Raw genomic sequence first — 19,545 nt, 5'->3', positions numbered from 1 at the left:
TTCGGGTCGCGCACCTGCAATCGTTTGAGATGAATGCGTGGTCTGGTTGAATGGTAATTTCCGTTTGAAATATTATAAGTTTTCTAGAATTGTGAATTAGGTGTATTTAACAAGAATGATGCAGTTTCAGTCCAATTGGCTTACTTACTTAGAAAAAGCTATGAGCATGTAGAAAGTACCAGCTAGGCCTACTGACTAACGGTAACTGATGAAAAACATTACAAATTACATGTACGGTATATAAGGCCGACAGTGAACTTGATAAGTGTGTCAATTATACTTCATCCCCGCATATAGGCCTACCATGTATGCCTCGCACACAATCATATTGACGCTGCTGCGGTGATATTCCGAATCAAGTAGATGTCCTTCCGCTAATTGCGCATTGCGAGTTGTGAATAAAATCGTGTGATTCATCTTTTGTTGACCGACTTTTTATGTGCGTTCCAGAAACATCATTCAGATTGTTTATATTTTAGGCGAGAAGAAAGTGTTTGCTGGCTTATGTCCACCTTATATCCGAATGGATGATTCGCAATGCACACATCCTTCCCTGGTTAGGCCCATCGACCACCGTGAACGTTGTTTTGTTGGGGTCGATGTTAGCAATTTTAGCCCTGATAACCCCTGTGATAACACAGTAGGACTATTGTCTTGAGGCAAAGCCCGCTCGCACCAAGGCCTAAATTCCCGGGAATTTAGGCAACGCTCGCACAATTCCCGGGAATTTAGGCAACGCTCGCACCAAGGCCTTGGTGCGAGCAGGCTTTGCCTCAAGACAATAGACTGTGTAGTGGGCTAGGCCTCAATCAACTGAGAGGTATAAATAGGAGCAAGGCGACGTCATGCTTTTTCCGCCAAATTTCCCAACGCGTAATGCGAACTTGATACTTCATGTTTTCTTTGTCTATTCAAACCATCAGTGGCCGTTAATCAATTCAGCCAGTGCATTGGCCTTGGTGATGATAGAGGCAGATCATCATTGGTTCATGGTCAGGCCAGGAGTGTGCACTCTTGCCAGGACGTAACACGGCCTCAAAAACGGCATCCTGGTCGCATTACAACTGAGGACAGCATCGGAACATCTGACGGCTCAAAGATGTCGAAAATTATATCATGTTGCGGAACTTTTATTGGTAAGATCGCGTTTTCCCTTCTTTCTTGAAAGCTTAGGGCAATGCTGGAGCGGCCTACGGAGACGAAAGTGTCAATGATGCCCGCCTCCCTTTCGTCTACAGAAGTAGCTTCCATTTTGGGTTAAACCCGCTTGATACCCCATTGCATCTCCAGCGGGATCGATATGGTTTTCAACGACCTGCGTGGACTTAATCAATTGTTTATGAATAAAGAATTCAATTGTGTGCGTGTACACGTGTACAATGGGTTTGCTGAAGTGACAGACTGATCTATGTGGTCCTGATCTCCCTTTTCAGTGAGCATCTTACTTCTCATGATTGTGGATTCTGGCAGAAGCGGGAGAGTTAAAGGTAAGATTCATCATCATGATTTACAGTGACACTGCTTGTTTCTTCTGCACTCGAACCTCCATGATCAGGCCATTGAAGAAGAAGTAGTTCTGGTCAAAAACTTTAATTAAATATTTATATTTCGACACTCATTTTCTAATATTATGTAATAACCTTTGCCAAAGCCCCCCCCCCACCCCCTCCCCCACGCAACCCACCCACTAAATACGGGTCGGCGTAATGTGTTCATTCTCCCGTCAGATTGCGAGCGGGCGTGTCCGTACGTGTGGGAACCTATTTGTGTTGTGGGGCATATCTTTGGGAATGATTGTGAGAAGCAAGTGGCTGAGTGTCTGCGAGGACTTGCCCAGCCCCTACCAGAGATACCATGTCCCGTTGAAAGTAAGTACATGAAAAAACAAATTGATTCGAAGTGTCCGTTTGCCTTCCACCCAAATTAGAAGGCATCGTCTTGGAAGGCTTTATAAATGACCATTGAACGATGGCGCGAATTGCTTGTACGAACTCTCACCCATCAGCTTTCGAAGTCGCTCTCAACCCGAAACCAAGTCGACCCTCAGCTTTAGACCACTACGCCTATTGATCATCGTTTGATTTCTAATGATAATTTTCATCCACTTCAGAATCCGATGGACTCGGTCTTGACCTCGAAGCACGGTAGAGATTTGGGAGGTGGAACATTTGGGGGAGACAATGGACTCCTGATATCCTGATCAAGGCAAAGCCAAGGTTTCCATGTCATGCTGATACCATTTTTACAGCATAGGACCTGGCGCTGATGATCGTCAACATTTCATTTTCACGGCCCTTATTTGATTTCAAATTGAAGAGTAAAATCTCTCCCTCTTTCCCAATTTTTACAAACTTCCCTTTTGACGATGAAGCGCTTGTGATGCGTTGCTGTAAATCATATCTGATGACTTGTGTGAACGAACCAGCAAACTTCAGGTGGCTCTGCGGGATGCATGACAACCTAACACCAGTAATGACCACGGACGTGTTATCTTTGATACGAATAAAAGCCAGGGTTTGTTCTGGTTCTAACCATTGGTAGTAGGTCCCTTTTCCGTCGATTGTCGCCAGATTTACGAATGTTGTTAATAAACTGTTGTTGTTAGAATACCTTAATCTGGTGAATAACACGTCTGGTTTATCCTTTTCAAACACGAACAAGTCGTCGTCGGACGTAAATTTGTATTCCGACATCATACTGTCAAGTTTAAATCTCCCTCTCTGCCACAGAATGAACTTTCTCTCCTCCCAAGGATCTGGCTTGACATTATAAATAAAACCCTTTATCACTGTTTTACGTCGAAACCATAATACAGAGACGGTTGCAGCCTTCTCTTTGTGCAAGAAATCAGGAACCATCATCCTCCTTAAAAGCTCGCGTAATTCTGCTGCAATGTATATGCTGTGTTCCTCCCGCTGCATGATGTACATCTCTCCAGTCCGTATATCGACGAGTTCATATGACTTCGTTAGACGTACACTTCGTCCGCGCAGTGCTGTACATGGTGTGACTATAATAAAATACCTATAGAGCCAATGAAAATTTAAATTACAAAGTTCTTTCGTTCTTCTTAATTCAGCTTTATATACAATACGGTAGGCCATGTCTGTTCCTTTACGATATGATATTACCCTCTCCATTGGACTTTGAGCGTCCGATCTGTGATAAATAACGAATAGACCGTGATTGTGATCGAATAACCACGCGTCAGCATATTTAGAATCACCGCCTTTGAGTTTTGGAGGGGGGATGAAAACGATTAGTTTGTATGTGTTGTAACGGAATCGCCTGGGTTCCTAGTGAGAAGAAAACACATCAGTGAGGTCAACGCTCCTTTTCTTGGTATCCAGGCCACTGATCCAGCGTACCATTTACCGGAAGAATCGACTGGGGCGAATATCTGTACTTTACCCACGCGACTATAACGCCCCAGTAGGTGAAACGTCATTTATGATTTTTCTTCTATTCAAGTCTATTGTAGTCAACTTTCGTAAAACGGTATGACCGTTTGTATATTGTGCCTAAAACCCTGGTCGGAACCAATGCGTACTCATGCCCTGATGCATCGAGATAGTGAAAAGAAAACTCGGCCTTGAACTTTGACCTTACAATGTCATGTACGGTCACAGGCCGTGACCTTTGAACTATAGGATTGCGGGGGCTGCATCCAATGATCACCATTTTCTCTGAGGAACCACTCCTCATGACCAGAACAGATAAACCATTTCTCAACATGTCAAAGGCCCATAATGCTCTCGGCACGAGATTGTATTCGTGGCGGCGAAGCGTGATTTTAAGGATTTGTTTTTTCTTGTAATATGACGCATTTCTGTAAATTACTAGTTTGATGTGAAACTTCTTTCCAATGATTTTTTTCTTGACGTAAATGAATACAACGTCTGAATTGTTTAAAAAGCCAAATGCATCAAGACGATATGGGCGTGGAAGAAAAGCCGCGGCCATGAATACACGTTTTACGTTGAGTCGGCCATCTGTTAGCCTGATGAGGGTCCAGCCATCTTTGTTGATAATACGGACAGTATACACGAAAAAGAGATATAGCACTTTCGTGGCTGGTATTTTCTCGGGGAGGCATCTGATTAAGGCAATGTTGTTTTGAATGGTCAAGTGATAGGAGTTTGATATCTCGACCCTATCTCTGTAAAGATGATCCAATAACGCCTTCTTAATGCAGTTGGTACCAGACGGCAGAGTAACGTGGCCAGTGAATGACCCCTTTTTAAAATCGAATAATTTCACTTTGTGATCCGTTATGATGATCACAAACTGCTTGTGACAAGCCAGTCGTTTTTCTTTTGCCGTGAAGAAGTGTGCACTGAATGCTATTTTGAGTGAACCATTCATTGGTTGACGGTGATACGCCAGCGTTCTCAAGCGGTGTACTTCGACATTATGATACAGAATAGTTTCTGTGTAGAAAATCATAAGATATTGCTGGTGGATGACAAACTCATTGGTCTCAGGTCGGACTCTCGGCATGAGAATCGGGGGTTTGAGTTGATATGATTGCGTCTTAGTATAACGGAATTTCAGCTTGTGGTCATCCTAATGATACGAAATCAAAGATTCCTAAAAAACATACTAAGCCTGATAGGTTTAAGATGACATGCCTTCACAGGGTATACAAGCCGACAGGAATGGTAGTTGCTGTTCGAGCCAAGTTAGTGTCCTCTTGGCGCAGTCGTGACTTCGATCCAACCTCCAGTTCAACTGACATCAGATTAACAACACTGAAGATGTCGGTAAACCACTGCTGGAGTGATTGGGTGTTTGTGTCTTCTGCGCCGTGGTCATTGTTTGTATCAAAATTCATGACATGAATAGCGAAACTTTGCCTGCTGCAATTTCTAATGGTATAACGCCACATCAGGATGTCTAGCGATCGCAACCTCTGTAAGAAATCCTGTTTCTTTAGAGCAAGAAGCATCATCAACACGTCGTTGACTTAGAGTTGGTGTTATCCCTTCAAGCAAGGCCTAACGCCAAGTTAAAGTTAACGGCAAGCTAGTGGTGAACTCGTTTTCCAACCTTAGAGCTGAGGGATCCGATTCATAAGATTAAATGCCAGCAGTAATAGGAAGTAAAGAGGTATTCTGTCAGATGAATTGGCGCCTGGTACCCTACGAGTGACCACCCACTCACATGACTGATGTAGCTATGTAGTCTCAACATAAATAGGTGGCCACCACCAAGATACCCTGTTTGTTGTCCAACAAACCAAGTCTGCCACACGAATCCGACCTTAATGATGATGAATCGATCGTCTGGTCACCTACCTTCCTCTGCAAGAGTCTCGCATTTTGAAAAGTTTCCAGCTCCTTTTTCTCCATACACGTCCCCTTCTTTTTATTCCGTCGACAAATTGCTGCGGGGTTCTGTCCATCGCTGAGCATGTTAATTGTCGTGCAGCCCATGACGATTGTGTGTACACAGAGAAGGGCACAGTCGATCGTAGACCTAGCAAAGACTGGCGTCATGTCCGGTCTTGATAAGCCTACATTACGAACGAGCATTTCAAATTTGTCGAGTTTCATAGTCTCTGTCCTTGTGAACTTACAGTAAATGAAGTGAGAGCAATGTCTCACACTGCTTACAAGGCCAGATTACCTGCTGTTCTAATGTTACCACTAATTGGAGGATCAAGGACTCTCAGATATAACACTGGTACAATCGATACATCACAATAATTATATCTAAGAAAACTTGTCGATTATTCGGTGATCGTAAAAGTGTCCTGATATACGACTCTTTGGTGGATTCGAGCTATATTTTGTATCCCGTGGGACTGAGAACCGATGCACGTATTCTTTGGACATTTCAGAAACGCTTCGGGGATGATGTAATGTTGTTCAGCAGGCAAAATGGGTCGATTACAACAATAGCTAAAGGGTTAAAGAAAACATGCTGGCTCTATTGAAATGTGTAAAGGACTGCAGTCTTTGAACAGCAGATGGTAATCGATTCTCGACAATTCATCAAGTGTGTCGCAGTCTGTCGGCGGAACGTGAAACTGGAGGAAGAGTACCCACCAACAACACCAGAATATCATTGTAATGTCATCTATATTTCCTTCTTACGGTTGTTGAATAGTGTAGCCCCGTCGCAGTCAAGAGTCCGGCATTTCCTTGAGAAGGCGGGTTGCAGGCATTTATGATGAGTCACGAAATCGGTCTGCAGTTGTTCTTCATGTCCACGTTTCCTTGGCTTGTCGATGAGAGTGCTTGAATTGACCAAACTGATAGTTATTCTCACATTCTCGAGGCCTATGATACCGTTGATGGGAAACAAAGGCCCTTCAGATCCTTGTTAATCGTAGCCTAAAGGAGTTGTATAGAACGAAATACTAACAAAGGGTGCACCCCATGCATTTTGTGTTAGCCTTGAACCCTCTACCCAGCATCAGCTTGGAATTAGGAGAATGGGTTTTTTTTATGTCAGAATAAAAATCAATGATTCGTGTAAAGAAAAGCAATACAATTATTATTACTACATGTATATATTTTTAAATGTACTGCACTCGCCGTCAACATTGTTGAACAAAACAAATGAGATATCATTATAAGACTTGTTGTTTTAGCTGTATAATTTATTGAACGCAACGTTTTCGAACTTTTGATGTACTGTATATTTCTAGTTCAGCATCTTAAACCAGGAGCGGGAATATAAATGCCTGATTAATCTCAACTACATAACGAGAGCTAAATAGCGGTAGACCGACTTTGCGAAACCGAATGACTCAATTACTTCCTCTGCAGATGTAAAAAAAACAATCGTTGATTCTGCCACTTATACCAGAACATTACAGATAATAAACAAACACTGCTCTTAAACGGCCAGCCTTTTTTGTTTTCAAGAGGAAGTCTTTATCGAAAGTATAATTCATATATATAGATAGGGTAAGGCCGACTTTTAACTCAGATATGAATAAAGGATTTACGGGTGTGCCATCAGTCATCAATTCAATCCATCTCTAGTTGGAAAGCGTTAAAATATACGTGCCAATCGCCTTCTCACGTGCAGAAAGGTACATTTGTCATCAACACAAATCTCCATTCATCACCTAAATGACGCAATAATACTTATTCCTCAGACAGGTTGGCCTAGTTTGCCTCAGGGAAATTGGTATGAGACCAAAAACCTGCGAAATATCCAATTAATGTCATTATGCTAGTCACCCTGGAAATAGTGCACCGGTGAAATTGCCGAGTCCAATTGTGAGAAAGCAGTTGTGGTGTTGTAAGAAGAATGTAGTGAGGGGTGTGCGCTCGACTGCTGGGCAGAATGAAGACAGCCTTACGTGTCGTCCTAGCTGTTCTCGTGTTGTTCACAACCGGTAGGTACCGTGTATTTTTCATATATTTTGCCAAAGCTTCTCCCCATTTTGACATGTAGAACGTATAAGTAAACAGGGGTATAATTACGTAGTCAGAATCCACCCTGTTACGATGCACCATCGATGCAGGATCTTCTGTGGGAATAGACCTGCATGAATGTATCATGCCAAAACTTTACGTTCTAACTAAACTGAAGTCCCGGTTAATAAAATAGCAGTTTGTTTCTGTTTTCGCCGGGCATCTTGCATATATGTAGAAACTATCTAATGTTTTATTTTTCCAACACTTTACTACTCTGGGCGACAGTAGAGCAAACCCGGGAGAACAAACCGTGACCGGCCTGAGAATGAGTGGTATTTACTTCAGCACGGCGCGTTTTATCCCCGTTTCCGTTTTTGTCATCGCCGGAATGAAAAGCTATGTTTGGGAGCGATGCAGCGTAAAAACAAAGGTTTTGTTTGGGTGAAATGTCACCGTGGACTGCATTCATCATTCAGTGCTCAATCATCATCAATGCCTGAAGTCCAGGGTCATGGGGGAAACATGGCAACTTGGTCCTGCAGCAATATGCTAAAAAGAACTTATCGTCGTACATGGTTATATTAACTAGCGATACCTGCCAGAATGAGGCCATAACCTAGATTATGACAAATCTACATCAATGTTTTGCATAAAACAAATTTGCCAATATCAACCTTAATTATTCCTGATTAGTTCGTATTAACAATATTGCTCAGCAAACAAAGTCTCATGCAGGAGATAATTGGACATCATCGATCATTGACCTGGTTCGTTCAGAGAAATCATGGTCTTAGTTCTGATAGAAAGTGTTCCTTTTGTGCAAATTCATAGCAAAAGATCAAATTTAAACTCAACGGCTTTATTCGCTCGATTTCAAATACCTTTCCCAGTTGGAGGGAGAGTTGGTTTGCATCCCTCGTGATCGACCAACCCCGCGATGCTTATATGCCTTGCTGAAACGTGGCATTCACGAGAAACACAATGGCCACGTATTTAATGAACACGTATACACGATTCCTCAACGTTTCTGTTTCATGTCAGCTGAGGCAGTTACGGACCTCCACTACCTGGGCGACGGCGTCGAGAAGGAAGGCGATGATGCGCATCTTTACTGCAAGTTGGACGGCGCCAATGGCCGCGAACAGATGAGTTGGAAGAGAGAGGGCGATGCAAAGCGACTACTGGAGGGCACACAACCGGTATGACCGATTTCTCTTAGATTTCTTGAGAAATCTTTCCGAAAAGAGGACCTCAGAATCTTCAGAGTGATCTAAAAGAATGATATCCTTACCACGATATGATTATGAGTTTGGTCGTGGTATGTGTCATCATGACCTTTCCCCTTTGACATGCAATCCGCGAACAGACGGCGGCCCGAGAGTGGCGATCTACGAACCGGCCGAGTAGGGCCTATACCAGGCTTGCCAGGCCGAAGCCGATTCTGGCAGGTCCGTGACTTTAGTTCAATCATCTTTTCATTGCCTCATCCGTCATTTCCCGATTGTTTTCCAGTTTGATGACCGCATCAAAGTCGAGAAGCGTAGGCACGGTGTGATCGAGTTGACCATCACTGATCTGAAGCCGGAGGACACTCGCAACTATACTTGTTTGGTCAGACTCGAGTCGGGGAAGATGGTGACGAAGACAAGACTGCTCATCATCGAATGTGAGTAAAAAAGTGATGAATGTGAGTAAACTTGTTCCATGGCTGAAACCAAAAGGATGTTACCGCCAGTTGTTCAATCACTGTTTCCATCCATCATCGCTGTTCGTTTCTCTATCACGGATCATTATCATTTCACTCACAGTCGGCGTATCCATGGTGTTCATTGTTATTTTCTCCAGACATGACACGATTCAGCAGCCGCCAACATATGTTTATGAAGTATCACAGCATAGGTGGCAGCACTTCCATTTCCTGCCAAGCAGACGGACATCCGGGTCCCTCCTACAGGTGGTACAAAGACAACACCCTTCTCTCTGACAACAGCACGTTCAATATTGTAGACAAGGGAGGCAAAAGTACATTGAAGGTATAACATGCAAGAATAGCAAGAAACGAAGATGCTTGGAAAATAAACAATTATTAAACTCAGGAAAGATGTTAGCCACTTGTTGGTGGATCCTACTGTTGCCGGTCAAAGCGTGTTATTAGAAGTGGTCCTACCCTTGCATTGAAAGTAGATTGATGAAGAAAATAACTGAACTCGAGACTACTTTACTGTACTATTGAAGTCTGCCTCTGCCGCGAGAAACACCTGCACCAGTTTCCGTGTTCGCATGCATTCTCGATTTCCTTATGTTGCAGATCTTGACCTCAGCTGATGATAACGGGCAGTGGATCTTTGGCACCTACAGTTGTAAAGCCACCAACCAGCATGGATCAGCCGTCATGCAGTACAAACTCCAGGCAGCAGGTAACGCAACCTCCATAATAGCTCTTCTTCTATTCAGTAGGTAACGCTCCTGGTATTATATCAAGGAAGACTCATTTACTTTAACAGCTTCACCATTGTCCTTGAATGCTGAATATATTGAGAATTGGCTTAAACAGACTTTCGGAAGGCAGCCATACCTTCACTGACTTTATCCATCATTGAGGAAATAAGAGTAGTAGCCTTTGGTTTGTATGACCTAGTAAGGAAGAAGACCGTACGCGGCTATGCTACATCGGTGATTAGGGGGAAGCCACCTCGTCGTGTGGTTACGAGGAAGATATCAGATACGGCTAGCGAACCAGCAATACTTTAATATCAAAGGCAACAATACGCCCACAACTATCACAACTGCCCCAAGCCTGATTAGCTGACGTCTTGCTTGCTATCCCTCGCCCAGGCTTGGTTGCTAATCCAACCCTTTCGATTTTCCAGCAATTCCAGAGAAAACTGCGAATATAACTGTCAAGACCACGCGGTCCACCTACGTCGAGCTGGGTGTGGCCGAGCCCGGTGATACTGGTGGTCTCCCTATCACTGGCTACAGGGTCCGCTGGATGGAGGAAGTGGAGGAGTCTATGGCAACAGGAGGGGGAGGCGGGGTAGAGGGAGAAGGAGGTGGTTTCGGGGTAGCAGGAGGGGAAGGTGCAGAAGGTGGACAAGCCCATTCGGTGTCCTCCCAGGTGTTCAATATCGGTAAGATTATTCGCGGCGTAGGCATGCTTGCTGTGACAGTACTTTTGTGCCACTGGTAAAACTGGCGATCCAAATGTGTGGGAAGATATCCCCAGCCCGTGAAGTAAACCAGCAGGGAGCTATATCAATACCTAGTCTAGTATTCGGAGGGTTTAGCCATTGAATCGGGAAGAGTGAAGTATGTCATGTCTTCTCTGCAGGCAGTAGTAATCAGCACTAAGCCAATCATTTCCCAAAATGTGGAATTATTAAATGACAGCCGCATGTTTGAACTGTTCACTGCGGGTCCATTAGGTCGTCTGGCCATTCAAGTTTGCTTAAGCATCAAAATAGTGCCGTTTGCCTTTACCTCGGTTTCTCTTTCTTCCCAGGTGACCCAATCGTCGTCCCAGGCCTCGATCCGGGTAAAAAATATGTGTTCGAGATTGCGGCGATGAACGAAGCTGGGGTTGGCAAGACAGTGTTCCGAAACATCCAGACACCAGAATGTAGGTTTGCTGTTTTGTGCTCTATGTGTTGTGTGACATATGGGTGGATTTGTTGTAGTTCTATGTTGATGACAATTATTCAAAAGAATAACAAATCAAGGCTATGTGTTTGAACTCCGGCAGCCTCTACCTTTGTGGGCCTTCCACGCCATCCTCTCATTATCACGTGAAGACGCGTGGGCCGCGTGCCCTACTCCTCTGGCTCCAGCGGCCTCTACCACCTGCAGGTCTTCCTCGCCATCCTTCTCATATCACGTTATGTCTTTGCAGCTGATGAAGAAGTCGGGGCCGTCGTCTACCCCTCTGGCTCCAGCGGCCTCTACGCTCTTTGGGTCTTCCTAGCCATTCTCATTTTCTTCATCCTTCTCCTCCTGCTCTTCCTGCTCCTCTGGTGTTGTGGTTGGCTCACCAGCACCGCCCTCATCTGCTGCCCATGCTGTGCCAAGTACTGCCCGGATTGTCTTGGCTGCTGCTCCACACTCTGCTGGTGTCTCCCTCTGTTTAGCTGTTGCGTTTGCTGTGGAAGATCGTATCGGGGATCTTCATATGACGTCTTGAAGAAGAAGTATGAGTATAGTTTACAGCGAATCTGCATAATTCTCATCCTATTTGTTCTACTGGAATTCAATACATAAAAACAAAGCAGTTTGTCGTGTGATCTGATGTCAGCACCCCATTTTACTTACAAAGTTGTTGCTGAACACAATGATCGAGTTGAAGTGATGCTCAAGATCAGTCATCCACCGATGCAAACCATAGCCTTTGGTAAAGTGCTGCTGGTAGCTTCTTCCTCTACCTCTGACTTGTTGGTGAAGATACTGCTGAGCTAGACAAACCTGGCCAGTGTTGAAAACCTCTGACAAGAACCACCAAATGGCATGCGACCATATCGCAACTGTCCAACTGAAATCACTCTTCTTGCAGGAAAATCCCATTGTGCGTGTGCTGTCCTACTGATGGTGTCGCTATCAGCAGCAGGATGATCAACAAGATCAGACTGCTGACACTGCAGAGGAATGAGAAAACAGAAGTTGGCGTGAACAGTGGTAAGTATGATCATTCAGAGAAACGAACTTAAAATTATGTGAAGAGTCCGCTTGGGGGATGGCCATGTTTGTAAACCTGATGATTCATCAAGCTTTCATTGCCTGGTCTGCATGCTCTGCATGGTCTGTAGCCTTCGTCTGTTCTTCAAGGAGAAAAAAATTTTTCAGGTCAACGAACCGTTGCTGCCCTACCTATTTCAATATCTGCTTTAACGTGTCGATTATTTCACAGCATTTTCAACTGCTGCAAAGGTCACTGCAGGAAGTGTAGGGGTGAACGCCACGGATGGCTACGCCAGGGGATATTATCTACACAATGACTTCAAGGGGAAGTCGGACACAATGACGACACGAAAGACCGACACAATGACGTCACGAAAGTCAGACACAACGAAGAACACGGTGTTCTCCTACGACATCGAAAGCAGTTCCAGTGAGGGTGAACAGGGCATGAACACCATGGAAACACAGACTAGCGGAAATAACTTCACGGTGAATTCTCGTTATATTGGGCGAGACAATCACGTGACTCGTGACGTGTTTCTGGACCACAGTGGAAAGAAGGTGAAGATGTTCAGTTACCCGGCAGCCTCTGAATCAATTCAGACTTACTCCCTTGCCTCCGATTGGAATCGTACCAGAAGTAAGGAACGCTTGGCTCGGAGCTATGATGATGAATTAGATGTATCAGAGCCGGTTTTAAAAAGAATTTCGAAGGTACGAAATACACAACATGCTAGCCTTGTATGGAGAGTCTACCAAAGTGAACTCAGACCAGAGTTCGGTTGCTACTAGATGTCATTGTGAACGAGTTATCATGTTTGGCGTGGTTAGTCATGAAAATTCCAGGCAGGCAAGTGCAAACGAACACCCTTTGATCTCTAACAATGCATGAAGGTCACTTTCATCACTTGTACTTCACAAACTAATAAAAATATGTACCAATTTGCCACTCTCTTCAAGCCTGAATATGATACTTCCGCTCAAGTATTGCCAAACCAAGTGACACCTATCATGCTTACCAGTGGCCATCAGTTTTACAGGCTTTCTGATTGACCAACGCTGAGCAGAAGTCTCATATTCTTTCTTGAGGAAAGTAGCAAGTGTATTAAATGATTTCCCATTCGTCCCAGCGAGATGAGCGTTACTCCTCCCAGCCAATGGGCGAGCATCTCTCACGGAGGGACAGCGTGAACAGAGACAGGAAGCGAAGGTCAAGTGTGGAGGTCATCACTTTCTACCAACCAGGGGAACAAGTGGTATGTGCAATTCAAACCTTTGCTTGACTTTGGAAATTAAGAATTTCAGACCTTCATTCCCGAGTTTTATGAGGAGCTATGAAGACCTTCTACAAAGAACTGCTTGCCAATGCTGGATGTAACTGCTACTGTGTATTGCTCTTGATAAAGAGTAACAGCTAGCCTAAACTCATTATGTTTTAAAGAATCTGTCAAATGCCACGGTTTTGGTAGTGCATTAGTCTTATTACAGTCGTTTTGCTACTTACGCAGAAACTAGACCACAACCGCAAAAAGCAGAGAAGCAGTTGAACATTTTCCATCATCAACACACCTGATGATAGTACTTATCTTGTTTAGCCTTCTACGAGGGACGCCAAGATCCAGATTTACACTAATGATGACGAGTGCGGCTCTCTCCCACGGAGGATAAAATTAGCCCAGCTCTACCACGACACCAGAGTAGACGTCGACCACCATTTACGAAGTTCATCCATCCCGCGTAACGCCAAGCTGTCAGCCATGGTGGATATGGGAGATCCTACATCTGTGGACTATGGTCGAGACACTGCAACTTATACGGAGGTCAAGAGGAGGAAGGATATGTCCAAGTATGCGACAGCTCCGGTGGTTAGGCGGACGCCACGATATACTACCGTACGTAGAGTGAAATAAGATTGTTTCTCCTGGACAATATAGCTAGATGATTCCTTTCATCTTAGGGCAAGTACGAGAGCTGGGTATATTTGTCTACCAATGGAGCTGTTGCCTCAGGTGGCAGTTGCAACCGTTGCACTAACAATGAAGCTGACCAGGGATTCAATAGGAATATAGAAAATACATTTCTTCTGTTGTTGAAAGAAAGGTCACATCGATCTGTAATGCCAAGATTCAGTTAAGCAAAGAAATGGAAGAGCCAAATGTATCTACCAACAGCTATATTACAATGCCAAGGTGTTTAATCAACAAAGAAGCACTGTACAAAACTAATTTGAATTTGTTACTTTATATTTTAGGATGAAGCCACACAAACATTAAGACGATCTAAATATGAGAACGAGTTCGACATTCCCCTGGAGCGAGTTCCAGACTCACGAGACCCGAGCCAACAACGGAACCAAGCTGAGCAACAGGATCAGCGGACAGACTACTCTGAGGTTCTCACGCAAAAAACACGTCACATCCGCTCCCAGAGGGAAGTTCCAGAAGTAATATACAGACCAATCACTATAGAAACGAAGGAAACGAACACGATGACTAAGAACGAGTTCGACATTCCCCTGGAGCGAGTTCCACCCTCACGAGAGCCGAGCCAACAACGAAACCCAACTGAGCCGCAGGATCAGGGGAGAGACTACTCTGAGGTTCACAGGCATAAAACACGTCACATCCGCTCCCAGAGGGAAGTTCCAGAAGTAATATACAGACCAATCACCATAGAAACGAAGGAAACGAACACGATGACTAAGAACGAGTTCGACATTCCCCTGGAGCGAGTTTCACCCTCACGAGACCCAAGCCATCAACGAAAGCCAGCTGAGCCGCAGGATCAGCGGACAGACTACTCTGAGGTTCACAGGCATAAAACACGCCACATCCGCTCCCAGCAGGAGGTTCCAGAAGTAATATACAGACCAATCACTATAGAAACGAGGGAAACGAACACGATGACTAAGAACGAGTTCGACATTCCCCTGGAGCGAGTTCCACCATCACGAGAGCCGAGCCAACAACGAAACACAACTGAGCCGCAGGATCAGGGGACAGACTACTCTGAGGTTCACAGGCATAAAACACGTCACATCCGTTCCCAGCAGGAGGTTCCAGATGTAATATACAGACCAATCACCATAGAAACGAAGGAAACGAACACGATGACAGAGCGACCGAAGCGTTGGTCGAGGCCGCCAACTCCACCACATGCAGCTCCGACTTACCGGACCTTCCCTATTGAGATGGAACAAACCACACCGAAACACAAACCTGTTCACAGACGACCCCCTGCCAAACCACACAGGTCGAAACCGAAGGGTGCCACAGATCTGGACATAGAGGAACCCATACAGTGTACCGTACGCCCGAACGTTGAAAGTGGACAAGCTTTTGATTTCGATGCTTTGGATCACCTCGAAAGTGCCAACATCGAGACACAGACAGATTTTCCACTCGACGCTGACTCAATCACCAAGGAAAGCCACGGTAGATGGCCCGAGGAGCCACCTCTTCAAGCTGTGGAGCCGAACTATCAAGACCATTGGCCAGGAGAGGCTCATGTACGGGCTTCTCTCCGAGATCCTGAGCAGAGAGGCAGATGGCTGGAGGAGGATCAACCTCAAGCAGTTCAACTAGACCAACGAGAGCAATGGCAAGTAGAGGCTCCTGTACAGGCTTCCCTCCGAGATCCTGAGCAGAGAGGCAGATGGCTGGAGGAGGATCCACCTCAAGCAGTTCAACTAGACCAACGAGAGCAATGGCAAGTAGAGGCTCCTGTACAGGCTTCCCTCCGAGATCCTGAGCAGAGAGGCAGATGGCTAGAGGAGGATCCACCTCAAGCAGTTCAACTAGACCAACGAGAGCAATGGCAAGTAGAGGCTCCTGTGCTGGCTTCTCTCCGAGATCCTGTGCAGAGAGGCAGATGGCTGGAGAAGGATCAACCTCAAGCAGTTCAACTAGACCAACGAGAGCAATGGGAAGTAGAGGCTCCTGTGCTGGCTTCTCTCCGAGCTCCTGTGCAGAAAGGAAGCTGGGCAGATGATGTTCAACCAGAAAACCTATCTCATATGCCGGCACCGGGACTTGAGAGAGGAATACCTTTTTATCGACCACAACATGGTCAGGAGGTGATGGAACAAACTATGGTGAGAAGAAATAGATCGATTGAATTCTTGGAAAGTATGGTACGTATATCGATATGTACTTTTATAGGGTCGTTGCTGGTAGATGTCATAGATGCTACTGTACACGAACACTTCATGCAGTGTTATCCTGCTTGCATTATATGTCCTCGTTGACTAGTCTCAACCGATCAATTAAGGGTAACACTTGCGATTGCAGAGCTACGAAATCACCAGTAAGGGTTGATGGTAACGAAATGCTTCCCGTTGGCTGCCACTTTGGTTAGTCAATATGCAAGTGCCTTCAACTCGATCGCAACTCTATTGGCCTGTGTAGTTGCCTCTAGTGGAAAACTCCTGAATTTGAAAGTATGACAGTGGGGATATGTTTGGTACATTTGCCCTTTGCGGCTTTGAGCGTCTTGTTTCAAACCACTGCCGTCATTACAGGAACATTCAGAGATGTCACATCAGTATGCTAAGGGACCCGAGGTCATCTTCGTCGACAGTGGTAACTATAGCCTGGAGGAACCGCAGCGGGTAAGTTTACATTTTGATATAGGGAACACCTTCTGTGAATTCATCATCGTCCCAGGTGTTCATCCTGGAATTAAGCTGCATTTCTCCGGACTTCACTCCTAGAAGGGTTTTTGGACTGACATAAACCAGATTGGGTATGTGCCATGACCTATTGAATAGGCTGTGACATACCGGGTAAGGTGGGATTCAGCGTTTTGAGATGCGTGTGTAACCCTTCACTGAGATTGATCTGAGTTGGTTACTCTGAGGATTGTTAAAAAGACCATTTCATCATAAAACCTGTGACCAAATTGACACGAGACGAAGTGTATCATTTCCTTGCTTGTTTGTAGCCAGAGCCTGAACACCATCTTGAGGTTTCTCCGCCTGAAACACATGACTTCTTCGAGGAGACCGAGACCATCGAGTCAACTGATGTTACAGAAGAGGTAACCAATGGGTTGTTAATGTCATTACAAACGGTGGAATTGGCATAGAACATCATTACGTCATACAGCAAGCAACAAAAGTGCTTGATTGTTACTTGATTGTATACAATGTTAATGTAATTGCAATGATATTCGAGGTCGTCTAGATCATGGTGTCTGGTCATTTGCCGTCGAATCAGTGTGTCCTAGTTTGTATTTGGCTAAAGGCGGATTCATACTCCGACTCACGACCTTTTGCGTCCGACTAGCGGTCAAAATCTGGACGCCGAGGAAAAGAACATGGCTTGTTATGTTAAAAGAGCCTTGTCTTTCACGCTGGATTTATTAACGGGATGGATACAAGCCTAGCAAAATGTGACATTAGTACGGATTATCTGTCCTTGTTTCAGGCGGTAACAGAAGTGAATTCGTATGAGACGCACACAGACACCAAAACCCAAGCGATGGAAGTGCAGTCAAGCCAGAGTGCGTTCCAGGAGTACAGCGCTTCAAGGGCGGAATACCGTGGTGAGACTGGCGGCGCTTCAATGTCCGGGGGCCACGAACGTACCAGTGCCACCATTAGCAGGTTTGGCGGGACTGGCGACGCTGCAATGTCCGGGGGCCACGAGAGTAGCAGTGCCACCATGAGCAGGGTTGGCGGGACTGGCGGCGCTGCAATATCCGGGGGCCACGAGAGTAGCAGTGCCACCATGAGCAGGGTTGGCGGGACTGGCGGCGCTGCAATGTCCGGGGGCAACGAGAGTAGTAGTGCTACCATGAGCAGGGTGGGCGGGACGCAAGGCGCTGCGGGATATTCGTACCAAGAGAAGCAGAGCGCATATAGCGGCTACAGCGTGCAAAGCTCTCACGGAACTGAGGGAAGGACTTTCCTCACTGTTGAGAGGCAGGGCGATGGGCCATCGCCGAGTTTTGACTTGAGTAACGAGAGAAGAAGCTACTGGAGGGTTTAAACATAAACCATGCATTTTAACAATGTATCTATTTTAACATTGAACAGTATTATCCCAATCGTCCTTTGGAATGTGGTTACCATATAATATGATTGTCATTCGGGCGTAGCTAGATACTCGCTAGGAATTGGTAAATAGACAACGTGGCACCACGTTATGTGTAATGTCGCTTAGAAGTGTACATACAGTAGACAGGAATAAAATTGTCCCATTATAGAAGTCAAGTCAGTTTCCGAGGTCATTAACTATAGCAATTAGTTTCATGTTGTATAAGAATGTCTATGTTTTCACACCAACTATGCAAATTATATCACTCGTGTGAGACTTTCTAGACTTCAGGATCAAGCAAAGCTTCAACGGCGCTGTGTGAATATTTATTCATTCTCAGAATTCTGCAGCCAAATATCTCGTAAAGAGGGGAATGTTGTAATCCGTCTCTTGCATATACAATTAGGCGACAACACGATCGGTGTGAAAGTGCGGTGTATTATTGTGTATCAAAATCGTCTTCCGAAAAAAAAAATTAATCAACTCCCACATTCAAACTGACAGGGGTCCTTTCTTGATTGGTCCGTCATCAGATTGGGATTTAATTGGATATCGACTCACAAAATACCCGTGATGCTTTTGAGATTAAAAAATAGATACGAGATACGGGAGATATCTCGTGTATGCTGACATCCATGACGGATTACAGTTCAAGGCAACTTGTTGTCAATCCTTTTCTTCGGCTTTTGGTAACCTAATTGACAACTCAGTTTATAATGTTTGATTTCATATTGCAAAAACTCTCGCTACGTCTGGGATGACAACAAAATGTTTAATTCAAATTGGGAGGTACGTTTGGTAATCAAAACTACCGACATGTGGCACTACAACAGCAAGATATCTTAACACTGACACCGAATTTCTTGGATGCAGAACTTCACAATAAATCAACCACCAACTTATGAATATAGGTTACTGTTCACTTTGTATCGCGTCGTCGACTGAATTGGCGTCTTCAGTTTGGAGGATGCGATTTAGAACCAGTAAATAAAGGTTGATGGATCTTTCCACGCGGGGTGGCACAAATACCAGGATTGGACCGGGTTTCTCTAGGGACGATTTATCAGTTTCCTAGCGACCTAGAGGCTCACAGCGTGGCATCGTTAGATCACATAAATATCGACGAATGAATCAAGAAATACCATTTATCGACGACAACATCTATCAAGGTTTATCTTTGTCACTACACCAACCATAAAATAACTTGGACTGTCCATAGCTTGTTCACCGAGCTCCTGCCTATAATTTATTTTTAAGAGAGCAAATGTTGTGTATCTCGTAACTTACCTAAGCATCTAAACCCACAACTGATCGCCCAGTTCCCTTGGCCCTTTGAGATAAATGAATGATGCCCACATTGGGCTGTTGTTTGAAGACCTTGGATACCAACCACATGACCCTATCCTCGACGGTTCGAGCACCGTCCAGTTTCTCTAAAATCTGAATCAGGTTCTTGTTCCGGG

The 19,545-nt window shown here is 44.9% G+C and overlaps 1 protein-coding gene across 1 annotated transcript; it reads left to right on the top strand.

Moving 5' to 3' along the window:
• Positions 1 to 7,245: 7,245 nt before the first annotated feature.
• On the top strand, positions 7,246 to 18,916 carry LOC135495016 (uncharacterized). The gene is made up of 16 exons (XM_064783404.1): positions 7,246 to 7,354; positions 8,418 to 8,575; positions 8,889 to 9,042; positions 9,222 to 9,409; positions 9,685 to 9,793; positions 10,247 to 10,507; positions 10,879 to 10,995; positions 11,266 to 11,560; positions 11,920 to 12,041; positions 12,274 to 12,758; positions 13,175 to 13,300; positions 13,640 to 13,936; positions 14,296 to 16,176; positions 16,564 to 16,653; positions 16,986 to 17,081; positions 17,471 to 18,916. The coding sequence occupies exons 1-16, from the start codon at positions 7,303 to 7,305 to the stop codon at positions 18,032 to 18,034; spliced, it is 4,995 nt and encodes a 1,664-aa protein (XP_064639474.1). The 5' UTR covers positions 7,246 to 7,302; the 3' UTR covers positions 18,035 to 18,916.
• The last annotated feature ends 629 nt before the right edge of the window (positions 18,917 to 19,545 follow it).

Source organism: Lineus longissimus, chromosome 10, assembly GCF_910592395.1.
Source record: "Lineus longissimus chromosome 10, tnLinLong1.2, whole genome shotgun sequence".
Lineage (NCBI taxonomy): Eukaryota > Metazoa > Nemertea > Pilidiophora > Heteronemertea > Lineidae > Lineus > Lineus longissimus.
This window is presented reverse-complemented; position numbering and strand designations above follow the sequence as displayed.